Raw genomic sequence first — 20,152 nt, forward strand, 5'->3', positions numbered from 1 at the left:
CAGTTCAGTGACCAATCACCAGAGCTATGACCTAGTGGCCGTGTGTGGTGAAACGGTTAAAAATTATGTCCCAATACATGTGTGAATCTAACCGGAATGGAGGTGTTGCTTAGTCCCGTGTGAATCTTATTACACACCTCCCCGTGTGAATCTTCTTATCTGTATGTAACCAGAATGGAATGTGTTTTTTAGCCTTGCTCTGCTGTTCACATGAATGTTTATATCTGGAAAAGAGTATATCAGCTGGAAAAGTCTCCAGTTCGGTGAGTCTGCTCCGGGGTTGCGTTTAACCGCCGAGCGTGGGTTGTTGGCAACCGCTCTACGAGAACTGACGGCTCCCAGTTCCGGTAACACGTAGAGTGAGTATAAACCAGACCCGTTGTAAGTACGAGACCTGGTTGTGGCGACGCTGCGGGGAATAAAACACTTATATTCTAGCAGACTCGCCTCTTGGCTGTTTGTTCTGTGTCAGACTACTTTCCTGCGAGCCTGGTCCTTGACCTTGAGAATTTTTTAAAACACCGTGCCCAGGCTAGGAGATCCACAAGGTAAAAACAATGACTGCAGTTGCTGGAAACCAGATTCTGGATCAGTGGTGCTGGAAGAGCACAGCAATTCAGGCAGCATCCGAAATACAGGTGGGTAGTAGTGGCAGCAATGTGAGCCATGGACCCCCTAAGGATAGTAAGTCTTCCAACGAGAAAACTGAAATGAGGGGCAGGCTGAAGAGGAGGAAAAGGTAGTCAGTGTGGAGGCACAGCAACCGACCCAACGTTCATGTGAACAAATTGAGTCAATGGAGGAGGAGGAAATAGTAAAGGAGGCTAGGGAGTGGATACCAGTGAGAAACGACCACAAAAGGAAAATATGTTGGGACCCACTCCAGTCCAGTGCAAAACAGAACGAGGCTGCTACATGACGGACACACCGACAGCTCCTCTGATGATGAAGCCGTGCCACTAACAAAATAAAGTGGCATAGTACCACTGGGGAGAAGGAGAGGAGCACCCTGAAACCTGGAAACTCTGGATGTCACAAGGGGCCTGGTGAAGCCTAACCCCCAGCTATCGGGAACCAAGGGTTAGCCATCACACCATAGTTGTTGGCAGCAGGAGCAGAGATGTTCCGATCTAGCACTGTTAGACACAGAACCAGACTTTCCCGATTTCATTTTTGCCCAAATGACATTGGATCAGGGCAGTCCCCACCAAGAAGGAGTAGAACTGTTACCTCATTGCTGAGAGTATACAACAGTTTGCGTACACCATGGATAGTCAGGGAGTGCTCTCTGCCAACACCACTTGTGGATGGATTATTGGGTCTAAGGATAATTCTGTAAACACTCAACGGGTTTCAAAATTGACAGCATTAACACATGTAGCATTAAATCTGCCACACAATGTGTTTATTGTTTTGATATGATATATTTTCATGTTTCTTAACTTTCTAATTTTGCGAAGAAAGATTTTTCAATAAAAGTTTAAAGAAAAAGTGGAACCCCTGTTTCTGGAGGAGTGCAGGATGCTACATCTCGGCAGCTATAGGAAATAATCGAGCTTTTGGGCCTTTGATTAAGTGGGGGGGGGGGCGGGGGAGTTGGGGGAGAATGTTTGCTGTTCCTCTGGCCTGGGTATTCTGCGAGGAGGCAACTTCACCTTCTTGGAATTTAATGAAGTGGTGGGCAAACGCCTCGTTGCAGACGTTATGTACAGAAATGCTCTACTCAGTCTAATGTGTACACCCTGATGGAAAAAAAGTAGTGCCTTGCTGTCCTGCAGGAACCCCTCCCCCATCCCTGCCACTGGTGGCATCCAGGCCAAACATTTTGGCTGGCGGCTTCAACCGCAACATTGATATGGATGAATGATCCAGAGGTGCTCACAGCAACCCTGGCGCTACTTCCAGATTCTTGATGGAAATGGTTAAAGTTGCCAAGTTGTACGACATCTTCACCCCCTACAGTCAGAGCATGGCGTAGGTATACTGGACTGCGGCCAGACAGGTCTGTACGTTTGAGGATAGGTTTCCTGTTTGTGTCCCGACTGTTCTCGTTCAGACCCACTAGTGTCAAGCAGGTGTTCTTCTCTGACCACTGTCTACTGCTGGCTGACTATCACCTATAGAACGACCAGCAGGCTAGTAAAGGAACATGGAAGCTGGATGTGAAACTGCTTCCCCAAGAAAACATCGAGGAGCTCAAAAGGGAATGCACAGGTTGGAGAACCATGAAGCCCCTTTTTGAATCTCAAGGGGACTGTGGGAAACAGTCAAAGGGAACATCAAAAGGTTCTTTAACATCAAAGGTATTCGGAAGAGAGAGAAGGGGAAAGCTTTCCAAAGTCCTGAAAAGCATGCTGAATCTACTTGAGAAAATAATAGGGATTGAAGTCACAAAGGATCTCCAAGGGGTGAGGAACCTGCAAGCCTTGTTCTTTGCCACAGACTCCTCCAACATAATTTTTTGATCTAGGGTCTGCACCGTGGAGCAGAATGAGACATGTTTGCGTTTCTTCCAAAAGATGCACAAAGAGAGCTCTGTGCTCAGCAGCATGAAGGAAGATGATGACTTGGTAATGTTATCTCAGTCTGACATCCTGAGGATCAGCGAATCTTCTTATGTCAGATTATATGGCATGAAGCCCACTGACAGAGCAGCCTCTTGTTCCTGTTCTCTATGATGGAGATCATAGATGGCAGCGCATAGAAGAGCTGGACCAGCCATTATCTCAGGATTAGCAGACTGAGGCCCTTGAGTCTTTAGAAAAGAATAAAACTCCCCGAAGCGGTGGCTTACCGACTGAGTTGTATTCAGCTCTGTGGGACTTGATTGGCCAAGAGCTGCTGAGGTGTATGACAGAATGCTTCTGGTAGGTAGCATGTGCGAATCCATGAGGAAAGATGGTTGAGTGCTACACACTGTCACACATCTCCTTCTGGAATATGCTTTTTCAAAGAAAGTTTGGAGAAAGATGTAGTGGTTTTTGTCTAGTTTCGTCCTCAGCAGATCCATGACACAGGACTCTGTGTCCGACTGTCTGTTCCCCCGGACACACATGGACTAACATTTGTGCCTGGAGGGCCATCAACACTGTGAAAGAAGTTGTTTGGTTTGCTCGAAACGTAGCCTTCCAGAACAAGGAGTTGACCACGACTGAATGTTGCAGACTGGTACATTCCCAGGTCCAAGACTACACGGTGATGGATGCACTAAAGCTTGGGGCAACTGCTGCCTAGGAGCAGCAGAGAAAGACCATTGTCTGAATTTTTTCTATTGAAGTTAAATGGTAGTCTGTTCAGTTATTGGATCCCTTGCTGCCTCTAGTATATGTAAATATAGTATTGTTGAAGTAAGAAATGCCTTTAGTTTCTTTTATTGGATAGAGTCAAATTCCAATATCTATTTGTTTCACCAAATGCCACTGTACACAGAACTACTTTAGTGACTACTTCCGTATGTCTAAAATATTTTTCAGAATAAAATATCTTCTTGAAATAAAGAAAAATGGGAAGTACTTGGGGTGCAGTGTCAAGAGTAAATTGTTGACTGGTGGACTCTGCTGTTATAGTTCTACTATCTCCTTAACCCCTAAAGCTCTTTCCATGCCCTGTTCTGCACTGCACTACCTCCCAAATTTCTGCAAGTGATGGTGACAAAACTGAATGCAAAATTCAATTATAGGAGTAGAGGTGCAGAAAGGAACAAAGGACAGGAGTAGGGGAAACCATTCGAGCCTGTTTTGCTTTCACCGAGATCACAACTGATCTGTAGTCTCCAAATAGTTGCCTTTGACTCATGTCCCTTAGTAACCTTGCTTAACAAAAAGATATTGATCTCAAATTTAGAACTAACAACTGATCTAGCATTAACTGCTGTTTATGGAAGAGAGTTCCAAATGTCTTCCATTCTTTGGATGTCAAAATCTTTGGGAGAAAGAGTAAGATTAGTAGTGCAAAATTAAATGAGAGTAGTATTAAGGGTATGAAGACAGAATTGGCTAAACCTAGGAATTAGGTTAAGGGGTAGGCCAGCAGAAATTCAGTGGTAGACATTTAGGGAGTTGTTTCATAACACTAAGCAAAAATAGATACATTCCAGTGAGAGCGAAACCCTTTAGGGGAAGGACATGTCCATGGTTTAACTAACAATCTTGTACATTCGACTAAATTATAGCTTTATTATCAGCAACCGAAATGGTACAACCTACTTGTACAAATGATCACTTCACTTCCAAGAGCATACAATTCTTGTGACCTGTGACAACCTGATATCCAAATCCAGTTGTGCTTTTATTACCAATTTTTCTTTGTTCAGTTATTCATTATAGAGTCATAGAGTTGGACAGCATGGAAACAGACCTTTTAGTTCAACTTGTCTGGGCAGACCAGATATCCTAAATTAATCTAGTCCCATTTGGCCCATTTCTTTACTCAGTAGTAAGGGTATGGAATGCTTTGCCTGTAACGGTAGTAGACTCGCCAACTTTGTACATTTAAGTTGTCATTGGACAAGCATATGGACGTACATGGAATAGTGTAGGTTAGATGGGCTTCAGATTGGTATGACAGGTCGGTGCAACATCGAGGGCTGAAGGGCATGTACTGCGCTGTAATGTTCTATGTTCCCTCTATCGTCATATTCATGTATCCATAAAGATGCTTTTTAAATGTTATTGTACCAGCCTCCAGCACTTCCTCTGGAAGTTTATTTTATCCACTCATCACCTTCCTCTGTGGAAAATGTTGCCCCTTATGTCACTTTTATGTCTTTCCCCTCTTACCTGTAAACCTATGCCCTCTAGTTTTGGGCTTCCCTCCTCTGGGGTGAAAACGGCCTTGGCGATTCACTTCACTGTGTGCCCCATATAAACCTCTATAAGGTCGCCCCTCAACCTCTGCTGCAGGGAAAATAGCCCCAGCCTATTCAACCTTTCCCTATAGCTCAAACCCTCCAACCCTAGTAACATCCTTGTTAAATTTTTTCTGCATCCTATCAAGTTTATCATCTTCAAAGAAATCACAACTGTATTTTTTAATGCATAGATGTAAACAGCTTCTCTTTATTTTGTGGGAGTCACATCAGCTCTGAATTTTTGGCAGCCTATTGTGTTTTCTGGTTTCCTACAACATGTACAATAGGCAAATTGATATTGAGGCAAGTTTATAATATGTCATCACTGCTTCCGTAATTCTAGCATCAGTTTTTATATCCTAGTCATAGAGTCGTATTGCACAGAAACAGACCATTCAGTCCAACTTGTCCACGCCAACCAAATAACCTAAATTAATAGATTTGCCAGCATATGGCCCATGTCCCTCCAAGAGTATGAGATAATATAAATGTGCATTAGTAAATATATGAAATGTCACACTTTGACAGACTTACTTTTTTTGTATGTTGGAAAGAATCCAGTAAAAAGAAAGTAAAGATTAGTCTCAAATTGAAATAAAGTATGGACATTTTCATGAAGCTTCGTGACAGGTCAGAAGATTGAATAGAATATGATAACGACAAAATAATTTTTAAGAATTGAGTAAGAAATCTGTGAGAAAAGCTAGCTAGGAAATCTAAAAATAATTTGCACTCAGAGTTTCTTCATTTTTTTAAAAGGAAAAGATTGAAGGGAGCAATGAGTGTGGGGAGCTAATTTCCATGATAAATAAGGAAATGGTAGATGAATTGAATAGATGTTTTGCATCGATTTTCACCCTGGAAGATGCAAATAATATCTCAAATAATTATAAATCAAGAGGTGAAAGGGAGGGAGGAACCTGCGGCAATTATGATTATGAAGCAGAAGATTTTTCCTGTTGAAAAATAAATAAAATGTGACCAGTGCGCAGGTCCTGATGGACTGAGGGAGTCGCATAGAATGGAAACAGACTCTTCGGTCCAACTCATCCGCACTGACTAGACATCCCAATCTGACCTAGATCTATTTGCCAGCGTTTGGACCTTATCCCTCTAAACTTTTCCTATTTGTCTAACCGTCCAGATGCCTTTTAAATGTTGTAATAATACTCACCTCCACCACATCCTCTGGCAGCTCGTTCCATACACTCACTACCCTCTGTGTGGAAAAAGTTGCCCCTCAGGTCCTTTTTAAATCTTTCCTTCTCAATGTTGGAAAAATTGGCTGCTGAGCTAGTGAATGCATTGGTAGTTATTTTCCAAAATTTCCTGTTTTTGGGAAGATTATAAAGCAGTGAATATCACTCTATTCAAAAAAAGAAAACCAGGAAGCCAGAGGTTGAGTCATTTTGCGTAAATATGTTGTAAGGTAAAAACTGGAATTTATCATGAAGAAGTTTACAACAGGACACAGAAAATCTCAGTGCAATCTGAGCCAAATTGTTTTTGCGAAAGGGAAGTCAGCTGATTAGAGTTCTTTGAGAAAGTAACGAGCATGGTGGATAATGCAAAATTAGATGTGATTTATTCGATTTTCCAAAAGGCATTCGATAAGGTGTCACATAAAAGTTAAGCTCTTTTCCTAGAAACTATGTTGTTGGGTGGAACATAGCAACACGGATAGTGGCATGATCATCTAATAGGTGGCAGGATAAATGGGTCATTTTTGGGTTTGCAAACATTGCTAGCAGAGTGCTACAGGGATCAGTGCTAGGACCTCCCTTTTAAGGTAAGAACATAAGAACTAGAAGTAGAAGTGGGTAATTAATCCCTTGAGCTTGCTTCACCTTTCAATACAGTCATGGCCGATCTCCTCTTCGCCTCAACTCCACTTTCCTGTCTGCTCTCTACAACCCTTCAACCTAGTAGTAATTAAAATCAGTCTATTTCCTCTTTAAATTTACACAATGTCCCAGCATTTACTGTTTCTGAGGTAGTGACTTCCACAGATTCATGACCCTTTCAGAGAAGTAAGTTCTCTTCATCTTTGTTTTAGGATAAGGTATAGCAGATATAAAACCTTTAATTATGGATTGCCCTACAAAAGGAAAGATCCGATTTCTGTCTATTTTGTCAATCAGTTTAGTATATTGTATATTGCAATTAGATCTCCTGTCATTTTTTTTTCTACTACAACCTCTCATTTTTCTAAATTCTTGAGACTATAGACCTAACCTGCTCAATTTCTCTTCATGTGACAAATGTAGCATCTTGGAAATCAATCTAGTAAGCCTTCTCTGAACTGTCTTCAATACAGCTATATCCCTCCTCAGGTAAGAGGACCAAAACTCTGTGTAGCACTCCAGATGTGATCTCACTAATGCCTTTTACAGTTGCAATAATACTTCTCTACTTTTAACAATAAAGAAGGCAAATGGAATTTTGGCATTTATTACCTGCTGTACCTGCATTCTAGAAGTTTTTCTCCATTTAGAGAATAAATTGCCTTTCAAATATCCTGACCAAAAGGGATTACCTCACACCGATCTGCGTTAAACTCCATACTTTGGCCAGTTCACCTAACCTACCCATATCTCTTTGTAGATGTTTTACTACTTAATTGTAACTTAGCACTCCAACAGGTGGGAAAGTAACTGCAAAAAATGTTACAATATACTGCAGAAGCATGTGCATTTGTCCACTCTAATAGAATTAACAGCAGCATGTGATTTCAGTGGAAAAAGAATGCAGAACACATGGTAGGGAGAGATCTGAGTGTCCTGATACATTTAATTGCATAAAGTTAGTATGCAGGTACAGCAAATAATTAGGAAAGTAAATGGGATGTTGCTATTTATTACAAGGGATTATAAAAGTAGAGAAGTTTTGTTGCAGTTGTAGAGGGTGTTGGTGGGACCACAGAGGGATAGAAACACATCCTTCAACCACCATGTCTATGCCAGCCAACAAACAGCAAAACAACACTAATTCAATTTACCTGCACTTGGTCCATAGCTTATAGCTTGGCATTTTAAGTGCTCATTCGAGATGCTTGTTAAAATACACCTGGAGTACTGTCTACAACTTTTATCTCCTTGATTAATAAAGAGCATCTTTTTACTTGAGGTAGTCCAGAGAAAGTTCACTTGCTGATTCAAGGTATTATATAGGACAAACAGGCAGCCAACTAGCAATCTGCATCCACGAACACCAACTCGTCACTAAATGCCAGCTGTGGCTAGTAACTAATCACACAGATGACAAGGACAATAAATTCGACTGGGACAACACAACAATCATTGGACAAGCTAAACAGAGGGCAGCCAGGGCATTACTAGAAGTATGGCACTCATCCACGGACTCCATCAACAAACACACAGAACTAGGCCCGATACATTGACCACTACAATGAGCAACTGGAAGCAGCACAAATGGAACCAAATAAATTCTAGAAGACAGTACCACAGGGCTTCACAGGTGGCTCCAAAGCACTGAAGATGTCACCGAGACGGGACGAAATGTCTGCAAATCAGCTTCCCAGCTCAGCGAACAAACCCACAAGTGTGGTAACTTGCTGATTGCTCGGATGAAGGGATTATTTTATGTTAAAAGGTTGGACCTGTATTCATTGAAACTTAAAAGATTGAGAATCGGTCACATTAAAACGTATACTTTCCTTAAATTTTAAACATTTAAAAATCGAAACTTTTATTTGGAGAAAGTAACATTTTAATGTAGAAAAAGATTTTGCGTGTTCTGTTTACAGTATGCAATCGCTATAGGTGGGAGCTGTTTGTCTTAGTGAAATTTACCCAGTTATGCACATTATGAAACCGATGGAAAATTATGCACCTCCATGCACTTTCAATTATAACATACATTTTGTGAATGCTTGTTTAGTAGATATTCTTAACAACACTGTTGATAGAACATTTATTTCCATAAAATTTATTTCCATCAAAGCAAAGTGTTCCAAATTGGTGTACAATTAATTAACATTTTTGAAATTTAGCCATGATTGTAAGAGGTCACAGACTCTGAAACTGGGGTCCATGGGACATTTTGATTGTGACCTGTGCTATATTTACTTAGATTGGGCACAGGGTGTTGTTTTAGATTCCTAACAATGACAGGTGATCTAAGAATATAAAAATTATGAAGCTGGGAAGACTAAGCCCTACGGAGTCTGCTCTGTCACTCCTATGAACATGATTTAGCTGGAGCTGCAACTCTGTTTCCCCACCAACCCTCCATATCCCTTGATTCCCTGAAACCCCGAAATAATCTCAACCTTGAAGCATATTCAATAATGGTTCATCTGCAACCCTCTAAGACAGTTCTACAGACTTGCAAACCTTTGAATGAAGAAATTGTTTCTCATTCCAATCCTAAATGATGGGCCTCTTTATTCTGAAACTGTTCCTCGTTGTTCAAGGAAAGGGCATATTATGGAGGGGGAGTGGCTTTTGTTTCAGTTGTACAATGTTTTGGGGTACTTCTGTGAAGTCTTTGCATGGACATAGAGCAGTGCTCCTGAGAAATGGAGAATACAATAAACTAAATTAACTGGCAAAGGTTCCAGATTGGGAGTAAATTCAGTTACCTGAAGCCTTTTGAGGTGTTAGAGAAACAGTTTCTGGTGTGAGTGCTGTACAGGGGATAATTTCTTCGAAACTTCAAAAGGACTATTTTGGAATTAATGGGATTATAAATTTAATGTGTGTTTTCAAATTCTAAGAATTTATAATCTAAATAAATAGATTGGTTTACTTTATTTTACTTTCTTTTGCTCAATAAACTATTATTTTATTGTTAAACAAAGCCTAGAATGTTGCATACTTTTGTCTCAGAGACCGCCTTGTTAAAACCAAAACCAAAGCAAGTTATTCTCAATCTAGGATCTGATTTGTCAAATAATATCAACTGGGATCCTAACATCTATCTAGTCTGTCTTAATCTTGAATGTTTCCTGCTCTCATTCTTCTAACCTCAAGAGAATAGAGATAATTTATTCAGCCTCTTCTAGGACAACCCTCTCATTTCAGATCCTGCCCCTTATGCAAGTACAGAACAACCTCAGTTATCCGAACTTTGGATTAATCGAACAAGATGTCAAGTTCCCGTTAAAAACGTTATTCGATAAATCAGTTATCTGAACAACATACTCCCTGCCCATCTCGTTCGCATAATCAAGGTTATTCTGTATATCTTTTTTTAAAATACAGATACTGAAGTTTCTCATAGTATTCCAGGTATGGTCTCACCGGTGCCCTGTATTTGTGACAAGATCCCTTTATTCTTCTACTCCAATCGCCTTACAAGAGCGAACAACATTTTAAAAATCAGCTTTTCTATGCTTATGACCATAATAAATGATCTAACACTTCCTCATGTTATAAACCATCTGCCACCTTGATGCCCACCAAATTAACCTGTCAATATCACTATGCAGCCTTTTGTGCCCTCTTGCACCTTGCATTTCTACTTGTCATTGGTAAACTTAGATATATTACTTTCTGCCTTTTTGTTTGCATTGCAAAATACAGAGGAAACCCAATTATCCGAATACCAATTATCCGAAAATTGGATTATCCAAAGGAGATCTCGAGGTCCCGATAGAAACATTACATCCAGCAGTGATCAGGTCTTTTGTTTACAGTGATTAAAGAGGCACCGTCTCTGAATGGCTGACCTCCCGCCCTCTCTCTCTCTCTCCCCACACTTTCCCTAGAGTTCAACAGAGAGGTGTACCTGTCGAAAATTTGCAGTAAAAAGTTGTGTGTGCACGCTATTTGGAGACTTACCCCATCCGAATGGCTGACCTCCCACCCTCTCTCTCTCTCCCCACACTTTCCCTAGAGTTCAACAGAGAGGTGTACCTGTCGAAAATTTGTAGTAAAAAGTTGTGTGTGCACGCTATTTGGAGACTTACCCCAAAAGACAGCGGCAGCAGCAGCAATCTTGTTGGTGCGCAGTCCGGATACCCCGGAGAGGGGCTGAGGGGTGGATGGAGGCGGGGGGGGGGGTGACAAGACGAGTGGGGGGAACTGTTGGGGGCGGGGTCTCCCGTGCTGCTGTATTCTCTAGAATAGGGAGCAGACTTTAAAACTCCGAGCCCCAGAGGAAAGGCATTTAATCGATTTTCTGAATAATCGATTATCCACACGAAATAGTGCCCGCCCATCACAATCAGATAATCGAGTTTCCACTGTAGATATAAATGGTTGCGTTCTCTGCAGTGAACCTTGTGGTATTCCATGAGTCGCAGCTTCCCAACTTAAAGTCCCCCATTTATTCTGACTCTTTGCTTTCTGCCTGGTAACCAATCCTCGACCCATACTAATTTGTCTTCCTCAGTTTGTGAGCCTTTGTTTTGACTATTAACATTTTGTGTGGAACTCCATTGAATGTGATTTGGAAATTCAGATTTGCCACGTCTGTTGGTTCTCCCTTATCTACCCTATGGTTCTGATCATGGTTTTTTATTAAAAGTACATTATTTAAGACTTTTTTTAACAGTAGATTCCAGCACCTTCCAAATGAGCTAGGGAGGGAAGAGTGCCCCTCAAAGTTCAGCAAGACAGCAGTGGCAGATGGAATTTAATTTAGATAAATCTGAGATGCTGCATTTTGGAAAGACAAATCAGGGCAGGACATATATACTTAATGGTAAGTTCCTGTGGAGTGTTGCTAAACAAAGAGACCTTGGAGTGCACGTTCATAGTTAGTTCCTTGAAAGTGGAGTCTCAGATAGGATAGTGAAGAAGGCATTTGGTATGTTTTCCTGTATTGGTCAGTGTATTGAGTATAGGAGTTGGGAAGTCATGTATAGGACGTTGGTTAGGCCACTTTTGGAATAGTGTGTGCAATTCCAGTCCCTGCTATAGGAAGGATGTTATGAAATTTGAAATGGTTCAAAAAGAATTTACAAGGATATTTCCAGGATCGGAAGGTTTGAGCTATCGGGAGAGGCTGAATAGGCTGGGACTCTTTTTTTTTTTCCCTGGAGCTTCAGAGGCTGAGGGGTGACCTTATGGAGGTTTATAAAATCATTAGGGGTATGTATAGGGTAATGGGCGGCACGGTGGCACAGTGGTTAGCACTGCTGCCTCACAGCGCCTGAGATCCGGGTTCAATTCCCGCCTCAGGCGACTGACTGTGTGGAGTTTGCACATTCTCCCTGTGTCTGCGTGGGTTTCCTCCGGGTGTTCCGGTTTCCTCCCACAGTCCAAAGATGTGCAGGCCAGGTGAATTGGCCATGCTAAATTGCCCGTAGTGTTAGGTAAGGGGTAAATGTAGGGGTATGGGTGGGTTGCGCTTCGGCGGGTCGGTGTGGACATGTTGGGCCGAAGGGCCTGTTTCCACACTGTAATGTAATCTAATGGTAATCTAATCTAATCTGGGGTGGGGGAGTCCAGAACTAAAGGGCACAGGTTTAGGGTGAGGGGAAAGATTTAAAAGGGGCCTAAGGGGCAACATTTTCACACAGAGGGTGGCGTGTGTGTGTGGAATGAACTGCCAGAGGAAATGGTGGAGGCTGGTACAATTCTAGCATTTAAAAGGCATCTGGATGGGTACATGAGTAGGAAAGGTTTAGAAGGGCCAAGTGCTGGCAAATGGGACTAGATTTAATTTAGGATGCCTGTTCAGCATGGATGAGTTAGTCTGAAGGATCTGTTTCTGTGCCGTTCGTCTCTATGGCTCTATGACTAATGTGAGGCTCATGCACCCAGGGAGTTTAGTGTCTAGATCTTGGGGATTGTGTGGGGTAGTTGAAGATAACTATGCAGTCCTACTGACACATGATTACTGGATGGAGACTGTAAACAGGTAACCAGATTATTGGCGCTTTGGATTGACTGAGAAGGTTGAAAGAATTAAGGTTCCAAAGATATCTAGATGGATGTGGAGAGCAAGGGCTGTGTAAAGGATTGGGAGGAACCATTACTTCTCCAGAGGCCTAAAATTACAAATTGAATGAGATTTATTCTCTGAGTACGACAGCTGGCCTGACTGATTGATTGGACCCAGACTGAAGCTGTTAACAACATTTTTGTACACGTGTCCAGATGGCAGAAATGCACTAGGAAACCAGCATGCAGGTGAAATTGCAAAGAAGGAAGGAAATCCTTAAAATGCTAGGATGCTGTATAGTGAGCAGGTGGGAAGTGGAGAGTTATGGCTGAACTGGGAATCTGTGATTAGTAATCCATTTGAAGAGGAGTTTTCCAACTAAATTAAGTTAGTTCCGTACAAGTGAGAGTTTATGCATCACTAGACTCCACAAACAACATCAAGATAACTGATCAAATAATCTGGTTTGGTGTTGTCAGTAGATAATTATCAGCTAGAAAGTCAGGCGAACTTCCTTGCTGTTCTTTGAGTGGTATCATGAGATCTATAATATCAATCTGAGCAGACAGCGAATGCCTTAGTCTCATTTCAGTTGAAGGCAAATCGACTTCAATACTGCACAAAGCTGGGAGAACCTCTATGCATCACAGGATTGAAGGTCATCTCACTTATTATTAGATCCCATGTGCTTAGTCTGAGTCTGCAGCCTTTTATCTTTGTAAGTGGTAGTATCCAGCCATTTCAAAGTATACCGTGAAATTCTCCTTGAAGAATCTATCAGTGACACTGACCTATGGTTGACTTCAGTATAGTACTCATGTTGGTACAAGCAAATTTCTAAAATAAATAGAACATCTATAGGTAAGCATGCCACATTTAAGAATTGCTTCCAAATAAACCTGTTGGACTATAACTTGATGTGTGAATTTTAATATTTAAGGAAACCTTTCGTAATGATGAAGTCTGTTGGTAACTTGATACATTTAAGCCAAGATGAAAGGCAGGTGAAAGTTTTGCCAAGTGGCATATAAATGATTTGTGAGCGAATGCATATCATAAAAGACAGTTATAATAATACTTGTTTTTGCTTACAGAGGCAAGCTAACAGCAGCAGCTCACCCAGCCTGTTGAGTGATTGTGCCAAAGCATATGCTTGTGCAGGACATGGTAAAGTATTTTACTGGAATTCAGTTGTATATTTTCGAAAAATATATTTTGTAGATGCTTTTTGTGATTTAGTTTGCTAAATGTGGGTACTGGGAGGGGGACAGTGTGGTGGTAGGGTCATGATTTTTGACACTTTCTGTTTTGAGAAACTCATGTTGCAGATGTATACCCAACTCATTCTTTTTAACATTACCATGATCTGAAGCAGGTTTAATGTACTCGACTCAGTTTGCTTGTAATGCAGTAAATATCTGGTGTAAATTAAGTTAAAATTACATGATTGCCCTTATTTGATTTGGTTCTGGCTCTGATTTGAGATATTAAACCTTGCATAATAATAAAATACAGATTTTAATTTGGCAAGTTGTACCAGACATATTTTGGAAACCATTATTTAAATATGATTTTTAGGTATCATTTCAGGATTATATATTTTCTGCCTTTACTCAGTTAGTGTGAATTGGCAGTCCTGTGGAATGCTGGGACATTTATTTTTGTAAGTAATACTTTCCCCCTTTCTGAACCTTAGCTATTTTACCTAGAATAATGCAGAAAGGTACCATCTTTTATACTACAGAAATAATAATCAACACTCTGGTGAATTTGCACTTTACAAATTAATTCGGTAGTTTTAATCAAAGACTAATTGTGTTCTGGAATCAAAAGAAGCAGGAGAAAATAATTTTGTAATGTGAAATATCTGAGAAAGTATATAGAAGTATAGAGTAGGCCTGAGCATAAGCTTTGCTTATCAATAATAATGGACCAAATACTCTTGAAAGAATAATTTGCTGTGTAGAAATAATTAACTAATGTCTATGAATTGAATATCCCTTTTTAAAAATATCCTAACTTGGGATGTAATTGATGCAGACATGGCCATACTTGTCGATCCTTAAATGCTTTTAGGAAATAAGGGACATGTCATTGTGCATGTTGCGCTATGTAGGAAATTCAGGATTAGGAACTCGTAATGGTGAAGGGATGGAAGTATATGTTTAGATTGAAAAAGTTGGTAACTTTTGAAGGCAATTCAGAAATGTTGTTTCCATATAGCTGCTTATTCCAGTTCTTAGAGGTGGATGGTGCTACTAAAGTAAGCAGTAAATACTCAAACATAATCACAGCACATTCATGGTTCAGCTCACCTGGGACATTAATCAAATTGGCCACTCTGTACTTTTTCAATATTGTGGCAGGTGGAACTATGTATTTCAGAGCACTCCTGACTTAGTTTCTTTGCGACCTACAGTGTTATCAAGTCTCTGCCTTGGCTTTGAAGCTAGAATGTTATTTTAACTGGTCCAGGTAAGCTTTTGATAATTGGTGATCTGCACATAGTTGTAGTAGGAAGCTTGCTGGCTGTGCTGTTGAAGTTGACAGAAAGGCAGCCAGATATAGTCAACAATTGGCTTAAACGTTAACTATCATTAGTCAGCTGAAACTTGGATATCAGTCAGGTTTTGTAAGAAGATATGGATTACTTCATTATCGGAGTTGTGAATGGAGTGCACACCAAGGGATCACTTGCCAGCAAACCAGTCCTGATGTTATGACAGAGTCTTTAAAGCAGCTGAAGTCATTTAGGATAAGGAAAGAACTTCTGTAGCAGTGTCCTGGGTTTGCAGTTGTTGGTGCCTAGCAATCATGATGCATCCACTGCCAAACTCCACCAAAACGAAATCCAGGACTGGCCAGTGCGTTGATCTATGATGTTTTTTGGTTTTGTATTGGTCCTAATTGTGGAAGAAGATATTTGTTATACTGAGCATACTTTGTCAGTAACAGGGTCCTATTGCTTTTCCACCCAGCTTTCCTAGTGGTTTCGTCTTACCACAAGCATTAATTTCTCATAAGGATGACATTTTTATCTTTTGAGTTGGCTGTGGGGACTTCAAGGTCAGAATAAACTTTTCCTCAACATCTCATTGGAGTTGAGATTTAGGGCATAAGTTCTGATGAGAGTGTCATATTGGTTAGTTATCAGTGAAATCTCATTTTATGTTCCATTTGTATAAAAGTGCATGCAAGATCCTATTTCGAGGGGGAACAACCAACTCATTGGACATGAAGGTTGCTGTTGGTCTTTCAATTTCAGTAAAGGTGTATCCCCTGATGCTTCATTCGACTGTCCTCTCTGTGAATGAGAATCTCATTGAGGATGGCAATTAGCAATTTGATGTTTTTACAATTCACATAAAAGATAGAATCTGTTCTTACTGGATGGTTGTTCTTGAGATTATTCACGAGTATTTACATTCCAAGTTACACATTTTAAAATTTTCTTTTTATTGAGCACAAAGATAACAATCCATCAGGGTGTCATGCTCTAACCAGGCGAAAGTAGGATATCTAATTTTCAAGACACACTTTTCACTAAATTCCACCCCCTCAAAAAAAACAGGCTAACTAACATTTGGATGAGCAACAGTTAGCCTAAAGAAGTCTGCTGAGTCATAGATGCTGCTGTCCAAAAAACAGCTCCAGCCAAACAAAAATGTATGTCTGACTTTGGTGTATAGATTCTTGACGAGGGACTCTCTGGTTCATAGCCCTGACCCATTCCGAATCTCTTAATGCCAGAGGGTTTGACAAATGGACCCTGGTAGAAAACTTCAGAGGACTTCCTTTTATATTGGGCTTACTGTGCCATCGCTATCTGCATGATCCTAATGGGTTGGTAGTCAGATTACATGGTCACAGATGTCAATTGTAATATCCAGGACCACTTGCTGCTGTAAGCACCTTCCCCCTTCGCAACTGGAGAGATGCATATTTTTCATTCAGTATTATGCCACTGAAGAATTTTCAGACTGCATTTTGGCACTTCTCCCAATTGTTTCAGTGGGTGGCAAAACCTCTGGAGCAAGGAGTTTCAACAGTATCAGTGAAGGTATTATTGGAACATATGACCCTCTCAACCATTTCATGGCAAAAACTAGCTGCAGCATGATCGTTCAGAATTTTAAAAGCTGTAATTTATGTTGTATTAGATATGCATTTGACTTTGCATATTATATCACATTTCCGCATTATAATCATGGACTTTGTGGAGTAAGTATTTGGAAAATTTTTATTCATATTTTTGCAACTTGTAAGGAGGTCATTTGATCCACTCTGCATAATCACATTTGGAAATAGCTGCCACTTATTCTCATGATGTGATTTTTAAAAAGCTTTTGCTTTTTTATAAATGAGAAAATAAAAATTTTAATTTTAATATTCTCTTTCTTCAAATGGTCAACTGCTGGAGAAGGTATCATAATTTAAATACCTTGGAAGTAAGGCAGTAGATGCTTACTCCGTAAAGAAATTGGAACTAGTTCAGAAATGGCATAGATGTCTTGTGGTGGGCAAGGTGTATACCCCTTGAGGAGAAAGTGAGGACTGCAGATGCTGGAGATCAGAGCTGAAAATGTGTTGCAGGTCAGGAGAATCGACGTTTCGGGCATAAGCCCTTCTTCAGGAATGAGGAAAGTGTGCCCAGCAGGCTAAGATAAAAGGTAGGGAGGAGGGACTTGGGGGAGGGGCGTTGGAAATGCGATAGGTGGAAGGAGGTCAAGGTGAGGGTGATAGGCCGGAGTGGGGTGGGGGCGGAGAGGTCAGGAAGAAGATTGCAGGTTAGGAAGGCGGTGCTGAGTTCGAGGGATTTGACTGAGACAAGGTGTGGGGAGGGGAAATGACGAAACTGGAGAAATATGAGTTCATGCCTTGTGGTTGGAGGGTTCCTAGGCGGAAGATGAGGCGCTTCTCCTCCAGCCGTCGTGTTGCTATGGTCTGGCGATGGAGGAGTCCAAGGACCTGCATGCCCTTGCTGGAGTGGGAGAGGGAGTTGAAGTGTTGAGCCATGGGGCGGTTGGGTTGGTTGGTCTAGGTGTCCCAGAGGTGTTCTCTGAAACGTTCCGCAAGTAGGCGGCCTGTCTCCCCAATATAGAGGAGGGTCAATTCAGTCCTAAAACTGCTCCCCCTAATTTTGAGGCTATGCACTCTTGGCCTCATTTCACCTGCCAGTGGAAACATCCTCTCTACTTCTATCTTACCTATTCTCTGCATAGTTTTATATGTTTCTATAAGATTCTCTCTCCCCTCCACCCCTCCCCCCTCCCCCCGCATCTTTCTAAATTTTGGTCTCTCCTCAAAAGCCAACCCCCTCAACTAGTGAACCTTCTCGGCACCCCTTCTAGTGCCAGTACATCCTTTCTTGAGTAAGGAGACCAAAACTGCACGCAATACTGCAGATGTGGCCTCACCAGCACCTAATACAGCTGCAACATAACCTCTCTGCAATTAAATTCAATTCCTTTAGCAATGAAGGACAAAAGTTCATTTGCCGCCTTAATTACCTGTTGTACCTGTAGGTAGACTAGCCTTCTGTGATTCATGCACAAAGACACCCAGGTCCCTGTACACAGCAGCATGCTGCAATTTTTCTTACCATTCAAGTAGTAGTCTTTTTTACTATTATTCCAATCAAAATAGATGACTTGACATTTATTAACATTGTAATCCATCTGCCAGATATTTGGCCATTCACTTAAATTATCTGTGTCCCTTTGCAAAGCTTCACAGTCCCCTGCACACTTTGTTCTAACACTCCTCTGTGTCAAAGTTTGCAGATGACACTCTACACGTGGTCCCCAACTCCAAATCATCTATGTAAATTGTGAATAATTGCAGTCCCGACACTGATCCCTAAGGCACGCCACTAGTTACTGATTGCCAACCAGAATAGCACTCATTTACTCCCACAGTTTGCTTCCTGTTGGTTAACTAACCCTCTAGCCATGCTAATACGTTGCCCGTAAAGCTTTGCATCTTTACCTTATGCAGCAGCTTTTTGTGAGGCATCTTGTCGAATGCCTTTTGGAAATCTACGTCGATCACGTCTTCTGGATCCCCATTGTCCCCAGTGTTTGTAATGTCTTCATAGAATTCCAAAAGATTAGTTAAGCATGATCTGCATCTGCCCAATGGGACAATTTCCATCTAGATTCCTTGCTATTTCTTCTTTGATAATAGTCTCGAGCATTTTCCCCACCACAGAAGTTAAGCTAATTGGTCTATAATTCCCTAACTTTTGTCAACCTCCCTTTTTAAACAGTGCCATCACATTTGCTGTTTTCCAATCTGCTGGAACTACCCCAGAGTCCAGTGAATTTTGGAAAATTACCACAACTGCATTTGCTATTTCTCCTGCCATCTCTTTTTTATTTATATAGATATTTTTATTAGAAATTTAACATTTTTACAAGTTTACAAAAATAAACAAAACTCTCAGATATAAACATTGATATACAATTAGCTCAAATATACAATAGCCAAAATTTAACAAAAAAAACCAAAAAAAAAACCAAACAAAACTCAACTATCTACTAATCTAACCTACAACTAACCAGAGTGTATATTTAAGTCTCTTACATGCTCGGAATGTGTTAACATCAGATGTAATAAAACCCGTATTCGTGCGGCATTCCTCCCCCGAGGGGCCCTGGACCAGCCAGGTTTGTAATCTCAATTAAATAAAAGCCTTTGTTAGGATAGCCGGAATATCTGTATTTATGTAATTCAAGAAAGGCTGCCATATTTTATAAAATAATTCGGTCTTTCAGTGCACCATATTTGTAAGGAAGTCAAGCGGGCTTCAAGCAGACGCTGTTGTTCTCCCTTTAATTTCTTCTGGGTCGCTGAGTAGGAGATGATCAAGCCTTGCGTGTAGGCTTTGATGGTCTCCCACATCATTGACGGGTTGCTAGCTGTACCTGAATTAATTTCTAAAAAAGTTTTAAATCACCAAAATATTTTTCCTTGCACAGAAAGGAAGAATAGAAAATAGTGTCTTCCTGTACGTGCCCAGGGAGGGAAAGTTCGAAAAGCCCAAGAGGAGAGATACAGGGTCCACTTTAATTTCCGTTCCTAAAATTTCTGTCAGGGTACTCGCTACTTTAGTCCAATATCTACGGATCTTATGACAGGTCCATAAGCCATGTACAAGAGTGCCCACCTCTATTTTGCATTTAGGACACATTGGAGATGCTCCTGCCTTAAATTTTGCCAATCGAACCGGTGCTATATGGGCCCTATGAAGTATCTTCAGCTGGATAGCCTGGGTTCTGTTACAAATAGTAATTCTTCTAGCATTTTCCCAAATATCATTCCACGTTTCTATAGAGATTTCTAGTCCCAAATCCTGATCCCATGTTTTAAACAGATTATCCATATCTCCCGATACTTCATCATGTAGTAAATAATAAATATTACTGACGGAGGATACCCCCACTGGTC

The 20,152-nt window shown here is 40.9% G+C and overlaps 1 protein-coding gene across 2 annotated transcripts in view; it reads left to right on the plus strand.

The window, feature by feature from the left end:
• The window catches only part of pan3 (poly(A) specific ribonuclease subunit PAN3), a 173,633-nt gene that overhangs the window by 29,129 nt on the left and 124,352 nt on the right, over positions 1-20,152 (plus strand). For both annotated transcript variants that reach the window (XM_043692011.1, XM_043692013.1), the window contains exon 3: positions 13,798-13,870. In XM_043692011.1, coding sequence (XP_043547946.1) covers positions 13,798-13,870 — 73 coding nt within the window. The remainder of the gene's footprint in view (positions 1-13,797; positions 13,871-20,152) is intronic.

The sequence above is a fragment of the Chiloscyllium plagiosum genome, chromosome 6, assembly GCF_004010195.1.
Source record: "Chiloscyllium plagiosum isolate BGI_BamShark_2017 chromosome 6, ASM401019v2, whole genome shotgun sequence".
NCBI classification, from domain to species: domain Eukaryota; kingdom Metazoa; phylum Chordata; class Chondrichthyes; order Orectolobiformes; family Hemiscylliidae; genus Chiloscyllium; species Chiloscyllium plagiosum.